A 13,828-nucleotide genomic window follows, 5' to 3' on the forward strand; every position below is an offset into this window, starting at 1 on the left:
GTGTATTCTGATGAGGAAAAATGCCAAAATAGCCAAGGCTTCTCTTTTCTGAAGTAATTGAGCTTATCTGATACTATAGGCACAAGTTTTTAGAAAATTGTAGCATGTATCCTTTCTTCCTTTTCACTGAGATTTAAATGGAGGCACTTCTTTGAAAACGAGATTCAGAAGAGTTTCTTCTCATATCCATAGAGGAACATCTAAGTTAAATTTTTTAGAACTTTTAGAAAAGCCATTATAGTAAATATGGATAATTAAAAAGAAGAGAGATTAATTGAAGACTTGTTTGTATGAGGATACCAACATGAATACAAGTTACATTATTATTATTTTATATATATATTTTTGGATACATTGGTGGAATTAAATATATAACCTAATACAAATTATCTAAATCTCTCAGATCAATTCTTGTGCCTATTATTTTATATTTCAATTGAGTCATATGACCAAATATTGGTAATTAATTACTGAAAGGCATTGCCGTAATGGTAATTTGGTATTATAGCAATAAGGTAGGGTACTGAGTAAACCTTCCTTTAAAGAATTGCTCTCCAAAGAAAGTTTCAAAATTCTTCATCGTTTCTTAGCTATATTGACTGTTGTACCCTTTTCCTCAAACTTGTTTATCTTATTTGTGGTGGTAATTTTGTAATTATAATCGCTTGCATCTTTTCAACAAAAATTGAATGGAAAAAGATTATGGTTGATTGGAAAGTCAAGCAAACTTTCCAAATTTGTCTACTGAATTTTTCTATTATTATAAAATAATTGAAAGAAAATTGTCGTTGTCTTCTGTAGTTATTTTATTTCTACAATCTTTTTTGGGATTAATGTTTATTTTTTAAAAGGATATAGAGTTGTGTTATTTTAATTAAAATTATTGTGTTTTATGGTAAGAGAAACAGTTGTACAATAGAAATCATGACGGAAAAAAGTAAGAGATTTTTTTAATTTAAATATTAAATAAAAAATAATAATATTAACTAAAATGACTGTCGTTTAAAAGGATATATATTTTTCCCATCTTTTTAACGAAATAAGGATAAACCTCAGTCTTATTCAAGTTTTATAAGAAAAGTTTATGCTTAATTAATCAAAATCTAATGGAACATTTTGCAATTATAAACTTTGAAAAATAGTGATATGCATAATGCCCTATGCAAACAGATTTTTGAGAAGCCGTATGACCGTGTGACGGTGTGAGTATCATTCGAACGTTATTGTGGAGAGATCCGTCATTTTTTGTTTTAAATGACTTTTTGTTAAGTGTTTTTTTTTTTATATTGTTTATTTAATTCTTTTTTATCAATTTTTGCTTACTTTTTATTTAATTTATCAATGTCGATCCCAACTAATTTGGGATGGATTTATTATAGCATCTCAAGTCAAGTCCTTAAAAAGGAGTGCTAGTTTTTTTTATCCTTTCTCTGCCATTATTGATGTAAGAGGCGAACATGTTTTGCCATCCATCTAAATCAACAATCTAAAACCCTTAAATGTGTAGAAAAGAATATGTGGTTAGAATTTTAAATCAGGAACGTTAAGTCCTATTCATCTCCTAACTAAGTACAAATATACCTTATTTTATTTTCTTGGCTCATGACGTAGATATTAGACACTAGAATGTGCAATTTTCAAGTTTAATAGTTTAGTCTTTAGAGGCTCTTTAAAGCTCCACGTAAAGTCTCTCTTTAGTGGTCCATGACATGGTCACAAAGGTCATCTTTCTTTCTTTTTTTTTCTTTTTTTTGGTGAGCAAGGTCATCTTTAGTCAGCAATCAAAAATAATGCATAGACATTAAAAGTGTGACAACTGCTTAATATTCTTATTGGTAGAATGGACCATTAATCTCTTAATTTGGACCACATAAAAGGTTTCTCAACCAATAAAGTTCACAGGATGACATTATATTTTGTATCATATCTTCTCTTTTTGCGGCATTAATATCTTATCTGCTTTTGCTTTCTCAAAGATAAATAGCTTCTTGACCACAGTATCACATTATTTTATCACATGCATGCCTTAATCAGATACTATATATGCATGGATTTGAGACATGAATTGAACTTCAATTTAACTGAATCAAGCATTGATTCAAATTATAGGCTCTATTTTCAGTTAACCAGAATCAAATAGCATGGTACTATATAGCATGTTAAAATTAATTTTAGTCTCTCTATGTCGATTAAATCTGATAGATTTCTGGACTATTGGCCATGACACGAGAAAGATGATTAACTCTATGGACAACCTTATTCATGAGGTAGTTATGGAATTAAATGCATCTGGCTTCATTCTTTGGTGCTCATATTTAGGTGTCGCTTTTGTTAGTTGAATGTTGGATTTCTTGTCATAAACGATTGATATCCATGTTATCACATGATGGGATGTTTTCCTGGATCCAATTTATTCTTCTTTTCACTTCCTTGTGAAAACCCTTAATCTTTTCTTGCTTTTATATGGGTTCATGATAAAGGTGGTATTGTAGTTATATTGTTGTTTTGTTAGATGAATGTTGCTGTAAAGACATGCTATCCTTGAGGAGACAGATGTCTGATCAAAGAGCTTTCCATTAGTTATACCTTTTATCTGTCTTAAGGATATAAGCTCTTATTATCATCACATGATTAAAATGTTTTGGCATGAATTTTTCAATTTTTGTAGAAGAAAAGGAGAAATTACTAATACATAATTTTCTATCATTACTCCTAATTGTATTTGAAGGATGATTAGCTTTATAATCACCTTTTTATCTTTGTCGGTTGGATGCAGTAAAAGCCAGCAACACAGGAAAAAGGTACATTAGGATCAGATCCAACAATGCATAAACAAGCATGCTCTTGATGAGAGATAGCATTGGAATAGGTACTTTCTAATGCCTTGACAATACGAGGTCACCTTTCCCATCCCATCTATCTTTATATGAGACCAAATGCATGAATACAAAGCATCCATTCTCATCAAGTTTTTTCTACCAGAAACAGAAGAAACTGAATGGAATAATATATCAGAGCAAACAGAAGAATATATGAAGATCTAAGAGAAAGACACAAGACAATTCCCATTTGAGGTGGGGATTTGATGCCCCTAAGATGCTTTATTTGCCTTCCGGACTCTGGACTAAAAGCTTATATACTTCTGCTATCATTTTTTTGATGTTGGAAAACAAGAGCCAATAAAATAAAAACTCTATCATACTAAATCAAGATACATAATTGAACATATTCCAAATACAGAAAAAGATATACATGCATTCAAGCTACATCTAAATGTACAGGAGTTGTGAAGAATTTGGTGAGTGTGAGCGCTGAAGTGGGGGTGTGGCATAAGCATGTTGGCCATGTCTTGCACCAAAATTTCCCTCCTTTGTCTCTGAATGAAACCTTGTCACATGAGGGAAGGTGTCTGACTTGTGACGAATTTGTGGGTTAGATCTTGGTTTCTCATGTGTTGTGAAGGCATCCACAGCAACTCCCACAGCTTTCTGGCTCTTGCAACCCAACAGTATGCTAGGACGCCTCCTATGTATCTCTTTGCTGACTTTTGGTTTAGCATTTGAGGAAGTTAAGGATGTCCTTATTGGACTCCTTATGGTTGCTACTGGCCTTTGATCTTCATAATCTGACATTGCTGAGTACTCTACAGCACTAGCAGTGACCACACTCCATTCTATGCTTGCCTCACTTGGTGCATAACAAGTTGTGGGGCTGGCACAGCCAGAAGCAACATTGGATGTTGTTCTAGCAAGGAAAGGATTGGATTTTCCTGTGAGGCTTTCAATCTCAAATAAGTCTGAACTTGCATCACTCCCATCATCATTGAAGTTTCCACCAGAATTTGCAGATAAATCAATTTCTTCCATTTTAGGGGCAGCAGCATCCCAAGAGGGCATAATCAACCTTTTATCAAAGCTCAAGGACTTGCTCCTGCCATCCATTATTGGTGAGCCAAACACTTCCAATGATTTCCTTGGGTTCTCTACTTCTTCAAGTTGCATTTTGACCATTTGATTTCCTGATCTAGAATTCAGAGTTGAGAATGATAAATCGTTTTCTCTGTTCAATTCCATATCTAATTTCTCTGGCTTTTGAAAGTTGACATCTTTGTTGATCAGGAGTTCTGCATGAGGCTTATCTATTTTGATTGAATGATTAGCATCTAGATCAGCATTGAAGAGCTTTTTTGGGGATTTTTTTCCATGAACTACACCATAAGTAGAAGTTTTGTTGAAACTGATTTCTTCTGCATGGTCGCAAATATCAACAGAATTCTTATCAGAACAATAGCATTTGCAACCAAGACCGGCTAGAAAACTCTTTCTCTGTACCTTGTCTTTCCTGTTCCTTGAAGAATTCCTCATAACACTTTGTAAGAGTGCACTTTGGCTGTTCCAACTTGATTCAGAGCGAACACTTGGAGTTCCATACTGAACTTTATACCTTCTAGTTTCTGCTGTTGTTTGTTCTTTCTGGTACTGGTTCTTATTAGCATCAACATTAGCAACTCTTTGGCTCTCCATCTCCCCTCCATTGAAGTACTTTTCAGCCTCAAAAACTCCAATTTCTCCATCTTCTTCCTTCTTTGCTCCCTGGTGAAGAGGATCCTTTTTGTTTCTGATAAAGGGGTTTAAATTTTGGCTTGACTCAGCTAAGGTATCTTCATTGCTATTCAAGTATGAAGAGAAGGAAGCATCACGGAGGTGGTGGTTGTTATTCTGAGCGTTGAAAGTTTGCAACTGATGGAGGCTGCTGTTGGCAGTGGTTGTTAGGACAACCATGTTAAAGGAATATTGGGGGAAGTTTAAGTACTCACAGAAAATAGACCCAACAGAATCTGTTTGCACATAGGCTTACAGAAGACCAGGCAGAAGAGGAATAAAACAAGAAAGAAAGTGTTAAAGACAAAGAATAGAAGTAAAAGAATTACTATTATGAGAATTTTTTTAGTAAGAAAGGACCAGAAGAGTAAGGAAAGGTGAAGAAGGAGCAAGCTTGAAAGAAAACTTGATTATGTAATGGCAAGGCTAAAGCTAGATAGAGGGAAAGGAAATGGATGCAAGAGAGAATTCAAAATGATTGGGTGAATGGGTGAATGGCATATTTATGAGCAGCTAGCTCTATAAGGCTTACGGAATATGCAAAATGTCAAGTAGGTAGGTCCATGTGCTTGTAGCCTAATTGACACTTCATCCTTAGTTTTCACGCGGAAATTTCTTGAAGTCAGATTGATAACAATATATATTAATAATCTGCTTAATAACATACATTAGCCTAATTGCCTATGTTCCTTATATTGGAAACCCCATTGATTTGTCCCCTTCCAGGAGAAAGGGTGACAACTATAAGAGATAGAAACATGTTCTTGTCCACTTGGATTGGATAATCTGTAGTCCCATCATTTCAAAATTATTGGCTTTTCCCATTTCACTATAGGATTTATCCTAGTGAATATTCTCCATTCTAGTTCAATACACCTTTAAAAGATAAAAAAATTAAATAATCAAAAGTACTAGTGAGATTTAGTTGTGACAGGCACTGAAGAGAAGACACAAAGGAACTAAATGGTGCTTGAGTGCAGTTAATACAATTTACAGCTGTTTGAGATAGAACGGTGCTTTTGCACACTGATCCCTTGGTTACATTATGGAAAATGAACAAGGGTTCATGCTTGGAATGCCAACACTAGAAAAACTATTCCAACCAACCAGCAAAAACTTGTCTGTTTGATCCAGAGATATGCTGTCCACACAAAATTGACAGTAATAACAAAGCAAGAATTTTTGTTACCAGTGGCATTAATCAGCCTATCATATCAACCATATAAACCAACCAGACATAAAATATTGACAAGATTTCATAATGGTTAGTATACACCACACTCTAAGCAAAAATCAAATAAAGGATATATAATAAATAGCTTCAGCGGACCCCAGTTACAGTGGCTTTAATATAGACAAGGGAGGTGGCCCTTCAGTTAAGGAAAATTCTGGATATGACAGATAATACTGTTAAATTTGAACTGATTAATTGCTGGCATTTAATCAAGTTGTATAATTGTTCAACAATCCATTACGCAAGTGACATTTTTCATTTTGTATGGTAAGGATATTCTCGGGTTAGATTTTTTGTCAATTGAGATTAAGTCCCTTATCAGATAATCTCAAAAGAGGCACCTCCCACATTGGTAATGTTGATTTAGAAAAACTAATTAATTGCTTAGAGGAGACGTCTAAGTGTCTAACATCTTAGCTTAACTAATGTTTAGGAATTTCCTTTCAATAAATTCAAACCAACCTTCCTAGCTAGCCTTATTGTGTAGGGTCCCCTCAGGACTAGCCTGGCTTGTCTTTGGATTCTCAGCAGTGTACCTTAAACAGAATGGACAGGTGAGCCGTACTGTCAGCTGAGGTAAATATTCTGTGGCAGCGCATCCTGGGAAGCTTCAGCTCGTGACCTTCAATTAGAAGCAAATATGGGTTTTGTTATGTTTCAGGATAGCCTAGTCTTTTCTTGTGGTTGTGGCTTGTAGCAGGCTCAGATCCACGGTTGAGTTTGCAATTTAGCACATTATTTTGTTCTTCATAACTATTATGGTAACATAATTTACATTTCACAGGCACATAATTTCCTTTGCACATCCACTTTTGTGGTGTTTTGACTATATTCATTTCATTGCCATGCTAAGAAAAGAACAAAAAAGACTAGCTCACCAAGAAAGCTGAGTGGAGCCCATCTATATATATATATATATATAGGGTAAAGTGTGTGTCATTTTAAAGGATGTAAAGTTGTGTCATTTTAAGAGAGAGAAAGAGATAGATAAAGGAGGAGAGAGAGTTGACAAAAAAAAAGGTGTGGGTCTCACATCTTTGTGAGAGTGAAAGGATATAAGTTGTGTCATTTAAAAGGATAAACATTTTTCCCATATATATATATATATATATATATATATATTGAAAAATTGAGCCTCCAGTAACTGGATATAAGGTTTTGTCCAGTCACCACATTATAATTACGTATTCCCGAAAATACATAGTTATAATGTTAAAGTTGTATTTTTTCTCTCTTTATTCATAAACTTGTCTGCTGACGTGGAAAGTGAAAAAAAAAATATAACTTTAATATTGTAAAGAACTAATTTAACTCAAAAGCTTAAGCTGTTGGGTGAGGCTACCTTAATGGTTTTATATATCTCTAACACCTCACACAAGAGAGCTCATTGGGCTTGAGAGTTGGATGATGCATCAAACCCAACCTACTTGTGCTAAGAAATTCCACAAGAGAAAGTGGGAGACGATGAGGATCGAACCCGTGACACCGAAGCTCTAATATCATGTAAAGAACTAATTCACCCCAAAAGCTTAAGATGTTGGATGAGACTACCTTAATGGTTTTATATATCTCTAACAAATATTATAATTATGTATTCCCGGAAATACATTGTTATAATGCGATGACTGAACAAAACCTTACGTTCCGATAGACTATATATATATATATATATATATATATATATATATATATATATATATATATATATATATATAGGTAGGATCCTTTGACACCGGTGACAAATTTGAAGTTTGACACCTCATCTCGTTAGATAAAAAAAGATCAATGGTGTCACATGCTCATAAATCAGAGTCGTTGATCTTTTTTGATCTAACAGCTCTCAGATGAAGTGTCAAACTTCAAATTTGACACCAGTGTCAAAGGATCCTGCCTCATATATATATATATATATATATATATATATGGCAGGCATTCATCTTTTTAGTACTAAGCTAGTCTCAATCACCTTCAATCAAATTATAGGTATCATCAACAATGATTGTAGAAGTATCAATCTAAACGAATTTTAGAGGCTTACAGGTGAATTGACCAACAAATTCATTTCTTCTTAGTTTTGCACTAGATGCTTGATGCTATGTTAATGTCTATTGCTATTTTTCGTAAAAAAAAAAATAGTTCGGTTTTAACTTTCTGACACAATTGAAGCTGACACTGAACAATTTAATTTAGTCTTGCAACATTTCTTAGACGATGAAAACTTAGGAATAGCTGAATCAGGGAACAAACAATTTAAATCAACTTGCAAGCATACGAGGTAATTTTAGCTATGAAGATAGAACCATACGCGATAGTTGGTTACAAAATGTAGACAAACTGTAACTAGTACAATGGACCAATAGAGAGGCTGCAACTTAAAATTCAGATAAATAAGAGAAACTATTAAAAACAAAAAAGCCAGTGTTTGCTTGACTTTTGAATGTAACATCGTATAACAAGATAATTAAATTATGAGAAAAAAAAATGCCTAATACCATAAAACCCGAGCGAGGTGATAATTGTGCATGACTCAAGTAACAGACCTCCCTGTGCCAGTGTCGTGATTAGTTAAGCCAAAATCATGACAAAACCATATGAACTCTGTAAGGATCATATACAGAAAGGTACTGGTAGCCTAAGGCCAAGCCTTTCAATTTGTCTTCAGTGATTATTGTGTTGATGTGGCATTTGCACCAGCAACCCAATACTGCTTCACAGCAATTAGTATCTTCTCAGGAACAAGTGGACCATCTTCATGGTCAACCATTTTAGTATTCCATCTCATTCCCTCAACTGTTTTCTTTACCTTAATTAAGACATCAACTTCATCTCGGAATATAACAGCACCTTCTGGTCGCAAAATCCGGTCCATCTCCAGAAGAATATCTTCTATATTACATCTGCATTGAATTATCAAAAACAAGCTTTTGAGGCACAAGAACGAAAATTGACTGCTGAGTGAACAAAGACAGCCATAAAAGCTTTTATAGCAATCTCACTATAAGGGGTAACCACTGGATGAATCCCCAAGGAGCAGCATAAAAAGACCAACAAGTCACAGAACTGTGAAGCCAGGGAATCATGACAACATATAATTATAATATGCTTCTAAATGCTTGTTACTTGCAAGGATCAACAATTTTATATGAGATCACAGCCTAAAAAATACACATAATAAAGCAGAGTTCAAAATGTATTTAACCATACAGGATGTACAAGCCCACATTATAGACTCAACAAACGTCCCCAACTAACATGATCTCTGCTGATTCCATTGCAACTCCGAGCCAAGTTGTTTAAGCTTGTTGTTGGGTAAGGCTCATACTTCGCATTCAGATGAAGACTCTTGTTCGCGAGATCAGCAAAAAGCCAACTGGGGTCAACTAGGGTTTTCTAAATCCTATTTATATTCCCTTGTAAATCGACTGACTTGTAACGAGTGACGGTGAGATGAATATAGTACAGACAAGCTGGACGTAGTCTACATTGGGTAAACCAAGGTAAACCTCTGTGTGAATTTCTCTTCCCTTTCTCTTTTTTGTTTTCTTGATTTGTGTGATTTGTGTGTGTCGATTTCCAATATTCGTTACGCAAAAAACATTTTCATTCCAGCTAAACTATAATTGCATGCTAAGCAAGCCCAAAAATATTGATTAGGGATGGATACTGAATTCAAATTTAAAAATAACAGGAAGAATAATTGGATACACATTTAATCAAAGGAACACTTACTTGTCCTTGTACAGACTAAAGAGACCATGGCTATGAATGAGGTCGTATGTCCTTGGATACGTGGAGAAGGCTTCGCACCTGAATCATAAAGGCACACTTAAATCAACAACAAAAAATGTGAGGAAGAAGTAAAGCTGATTACAAAAAATTGTACAGCCAGTCACAATTCAATACAAGATAACATAATAATTGGCAGACTACATGTCTATATCATATCATACTTTTGGAAAATTGAAAACTTTATTAGAATAACATTAAAAGATTAGTACAGTCATGACCAGTAAGATCAAGACATGTCGTGAATAAATAGGAGGAAGTAGTTAGGAAACTATACCAATCATGAAAGATGCCAATAAGTCCTCGCTCATATATGACACCCAACGTATATTTTTCAGCTATAGTAGGCACAACATTCATGACCCATAACTTAGGAGATTGAATAGCTGCAGCAAAACTACCCAATCCAGCATTCATATCCATAATGTTGCGATACCTTCCAGAATCCAGAAGTCTATTAATTTTCTTATAAGCATTTACATGCTTTTTCCACTTATTGTTATCATCCTGGTATGTCTCAGCCGAAATTCCAGGAACAGAGCCACTAGCAATTCTAGGAGGGATGGCATATAGCCTCTGTGGAAATGGCTCAAGATCACCAGAAACTTTAGGACTGGGAGTAATACAGGCCTCCATTTTCTTATACCTGTAGCCACAAAACAAAGCCATTCCAAGTCAGTACACCGTTTACTTCTGAAAACAAGTTAAGTGTTGCTCAAATTTTCAAAATATATAAAATCCAAACAAACACATCCTTGTGTGAAATTAAAGACAAGGATGAATTTCTCAATACTTCATATGATATAGTAAACAATATAAATTGGAATTGTCAATCTTTTTCATAATTAAGCATGCAAACATCACCGATGTAACAGCGGAAATTACACACTTCGCTTCTGCTGGGAGAGGAGGGAAAATTGCTCCTCCAGAACCATATGGGAATAGGCACTTGATTAATGATTTTCTTTTTAATAGAATAACCAAATTTTCCTCTTCATTTTCTTCATTTTTCTCCACTACTTTTCTCTTAGCTTTATGCACACACATATGTTTATGTTTATGGTTAATAGAAGAAATAAAAGGAATATCAATAATGCAATGTTAAATATATAAATTGTTTAACACAGGATGAAGGGTCATACCAGACATCATCAGCATCCGTTGATTCACAGAATTTTACACTAGAATCTTCTTGTTTGCTACGACATGATTCTGAGTCTACAGTTTTTTGCCAAATGGCAATTTCATACTTTTCAGACTTCTTCTCCCAGCAAAGGAGCTTAGCAATATCTTCAATCTTTCTTTGTTCTTCCTCGAGTTCCTCCTTAGGTCTCTGCCAGGCTTTGTAATTAACCTTCCAATTGATTGGAGGACCCGAAAGCACCCAATAACCACCAGGTCTAAGAACTCGGTCAACTTCCATCATGTACATTCCAGCTGCAAATGAACCCAAAATGTACTTTTAAACAGCTACTATCACAAGTATTATGATATAAGATGCCAAATCAAACAGAACAAGGATGAACAATTAATCATTGTGCTTTCTTATTTACAACAAGTACTTCATAGAAAAGATGACAGTTTCAATGTATATTTCTCACCATTTGATCCCCAAGGAATCAAGCAGCGAGAACAATGTGCCATGTCAAAGGCTGCAGATGGATAAGGCAATTTTATGGTTCCCAGAACACCAATGACAGCAGGTACACCACGCTCCAGAGCAAACTGTACTTGTGCTTCATGAGAGTCCCTTGGTGCAAATGACATAGCAATAACATTTCTGCTCCAAAGATATGCACCCCAACTGGCCACCTGAGCAAAACAACCTTACATTAAGGATACAAAGCTAAAACAAACGAATTATGCTTCTAATCAAATTAGCATGCACAAGAATAACAAAAGGAGTTTGATATAAGCCCTAAGGAATTTGTAATGACTAACATACCCCACAACCAGTGTCCAGTGCTGTCCTAACTGTCCCATCCTTTATAGGTATAACAGAAGAGATTTGATCAATATATTTATCTGCACCTTGAGGAAATTGGGTTCCACCACCAGGGAATCTAAACACATTGCCCTCATATTGGATCCAGTTCTGAATAGCCTTCTCAACTGTAAGGCTCTTGTAGGGTGCGTTTGCATATGGAACATAATCACGGCTCTTTGGCCATGGAAATGGAGTTACATACCCATTGGGCGCTGGGATCAAACAGTGTAACTTCTCTTCCTCAGGGGGACAGTGCCTTTCTCGATAATTCATGTTTTCTCTAGGAAAGGTCATGGCACGCCGTTGATCTTGGCAGGGAGTGTAATCAGTATAACGAGCATTGCAAGGTTCAAATACCTTAGGTTTTGAATCAGCTTCATCAATTTTGCTAACTTCTCCACCATGGTGAGAGTCAAAACTTAAATTTGGAACTACATTACAGTCCACCCCTTTCTTGGTAATCTCCAATGCTATGCTATCTCCCTTTCCAAAACCACTTCTCTGCCATGCTCCTAATATATAGAAAAAACAGCACAAACCAACTACTATAAAGATCTGCACAGAGCTTCTAGTCCTACCATCAGCTGAACTTGGTTTTGCCATGTAGAACCTGAAAAAGATCAGATCTTATTCAGAACCACATAAATGATAAGATTAACAAATTCCCAAAGCTAAGTACAATATCATCCACTGAAGATCCAGAACAAAAATCTTAAGTCAGTTCAAGATAATTGCTTCCAATGAATAAATTAACAACTTGCAACTTCCAATGAACGAAATTAAGCTCCAAGGAGTCATGTTAGTTTACTATCAACCACCGTCATGAAACAATTATTAGTCTGTAACAATAGTCTAAAGGAGAAAAAGAATCATGCAAAGCAAGCTTCAGATCTGCTCAACAGCGTGGAACTTAAGCTCCATTGGTAGCACAGGTTTCACTTGGCGAGCAACAAGGAAAGATTATGCATTTATGTACTACCCAACAACAACACAAACGTTAAGAGACAAAACAAAACACAAACACGAAAGACACCAATCAACTAACCAAGTACTAGGAGAATCATACGGGATCTAGCTTTAGGTAAATGCAATGCAAGAGGCACACGCAAACGAATTCAGAGTTATAAATGAAGAAGACCAACGAGACCTTACTAAATATAATTCACTTGGGGTACAAAATGGACCTCAAAAAAATCATCTTTGGAAGTACCCAGAAGGAAAAATGATAAAAAAAAAAAAAAGCAAGAAAATGGGAAGAAGAAGAGAAAAACAAAAGGGTAATTCAAATGAGGGAGATCTCTTACCGATCATATAGAGCTGGGGGAAGCAATGGGTGGGAAGATCTGATCCGAGGAGAAACGAGATAAGAGAGAGAGAGAGAGAGAGAGAGAGAGAGAGAGAAATCTGAAGAGGTTTTTATAAATTTTCTAGGAAACCAAACAATAATGTTGCTTTGATGTATGTTGCAGTAAGAGAAGCGAGACGTGTCAATAAAGAGGTCACTCTATAAACCCTATGAGTTTGTATCAACAGCATCAATCATGTTATGTTCACATGAACAAGAGCAACAGAATCAGCAGAAAAGTGGAAAGAAAATAAAAGGACAAAAAAAATGAGTAAAATGGAAAATGATTGAATAGTATTTACGCGTCTGCTGAGAAATTGGTGGGTGTTACGCAGTTTCTGGTTTTTGTTTTACAGTGAGAGATAAATTAAATTATGTGGTGACTAGTTTATTCATTTGGAAATAGACAAACCGACATGTATCTCCTCCACACACACACATGTTCCTCTCTTTTTAAGAATATTTAATTTAATTTGAAATATATTAATATCTCAATTCCAGTCAAGGTTTAAATTTTCATAAAATTTTCTAAGAGGATTAATTCTACTTTATTTTTTTTATAAAATTTATATGAATTAATTAAACAAAATGATATAAGAAAAATACAAGCACAAGCCTTCAATCGAATTCAGTAATGTAAAAATATAATGTATTTCGTGAATACTAAAGTAAAGCGTAAAGATTAAGGCACGATCAAAGGTAAAACCTATATGAGAAGTTATATATTACTTACTTGTGACTTGATTAACAGTCGCAATGAGTTTATGAAAAAGAGACAGTGAGGATCATGGGTCACCGGCGTGTATAGTCGAAGGAGGGATACGCGTCTACAATAACAACTAAAAAACAAGGAGTTCAAAGGGCTTAACTCTTTA

At 35.0% G+C, this 13,828-nt stretch overlaps 2 protein-coding genes across 2 annotated transcripts; both read right to left on the minus strand.

The window, feature by feature from the left end:
- Nucleotides 1-3,269: 3,269 nt before the first annotated feature.
- LOC133299965 (protein PHYTOCHROME KINASE SUBSTRATE 1-like) lies at nucleotides 3,270-4,781 on the minus strand. Its single transcript, XM_061499452.1, has one exon. The coding sequence runs from the start codon at nucleotides 4,779-4,781 to the stop codon at nucleotides 3,270-3,272; it is 1,512 nt and encodes a 503-aa protein (XP_061355436.1).
- A 3,346-nt stretch (nucleotides 4,782-8,127) lies between these two features.
- LOC133299962 (probable methyltransferase PMT2) lies at nucleotides 8,128-13,180 on the minus strand. Its single transcript, XM_061499450.1, has 7 exons — nucleotides 12,913-13,180; nucleotides 11,567-12,218; nucleotides 11,223-11,433; nucleotides 10,764-11,058; nucleotides 9,899-10,267; nucleotides 9,565-9,642; nucleotides 8,128-8,732 (listed from the first exon to the last, which is right to left on the minus strand). Exons 2-7 carry the CDS (start codon nucleotides 12,209-12,211, stop codon nucleotides 8,501-8,503), a joined length of 1,830 nt encoding a protein of 609 aa, XP_061355434.1. The 5' UTR covers nucleotides 12,212-12,218; nucleotides 12,913-13,180; the 3' UTR covers nucleotides 8,128-8,500.
- Nucleotides 13,181-13,828: the final 648 nt, after the last annotated feature.

The sequence above is a fragment of the Gastrolobium bilobum genome, unplaced genomic scaffold, assembly GCF_033153095.1.
Source record: "Gastrolobium bilobum isolate Gb01-03AN ecotype WA unplaced genomic scaffold, APGP_CSIRO_Gbil_v1 utg1055, whole genome shotgun sequence".
Taxonomy (NCBI): Eukaryota; Viridiplantae; Streptophyta; class Magnoliopsida; order Fabales; family Fabaceae; genus Gastrolobium; species Gastrolobium bilobum.

Coding starts and splice junctions, on each gene's coding strand:
- LOC133299962 (XM_061499450.1), bottom strand. CDS start 12,211: ATGGCAAAACCAAGTTCAGCTGATGGTAGGACTAGAAGCTCTGTGCAG. Junction 11,434..11,566: donor CACTGGACACTGGTTGTGGG/GTATGTTAGTCA, acceptor TGTTTTGCTCAG/GTGGCCAGTTGGGGTGCATA. Junction 11,059..11,222: donor GATTCCTTGGGGATCAAATG/GTGAGAAATATA, acceptor GTTCATTTGCAG/CTGGAATGTACATGATGGAA.
- LOC133299965 (XM_061499452.1), bottom strand. CDS start 4,781: ATGGTTGTCCTAACAACCACTGCCAACAGCAGCCTCCATCAGTTGCAA.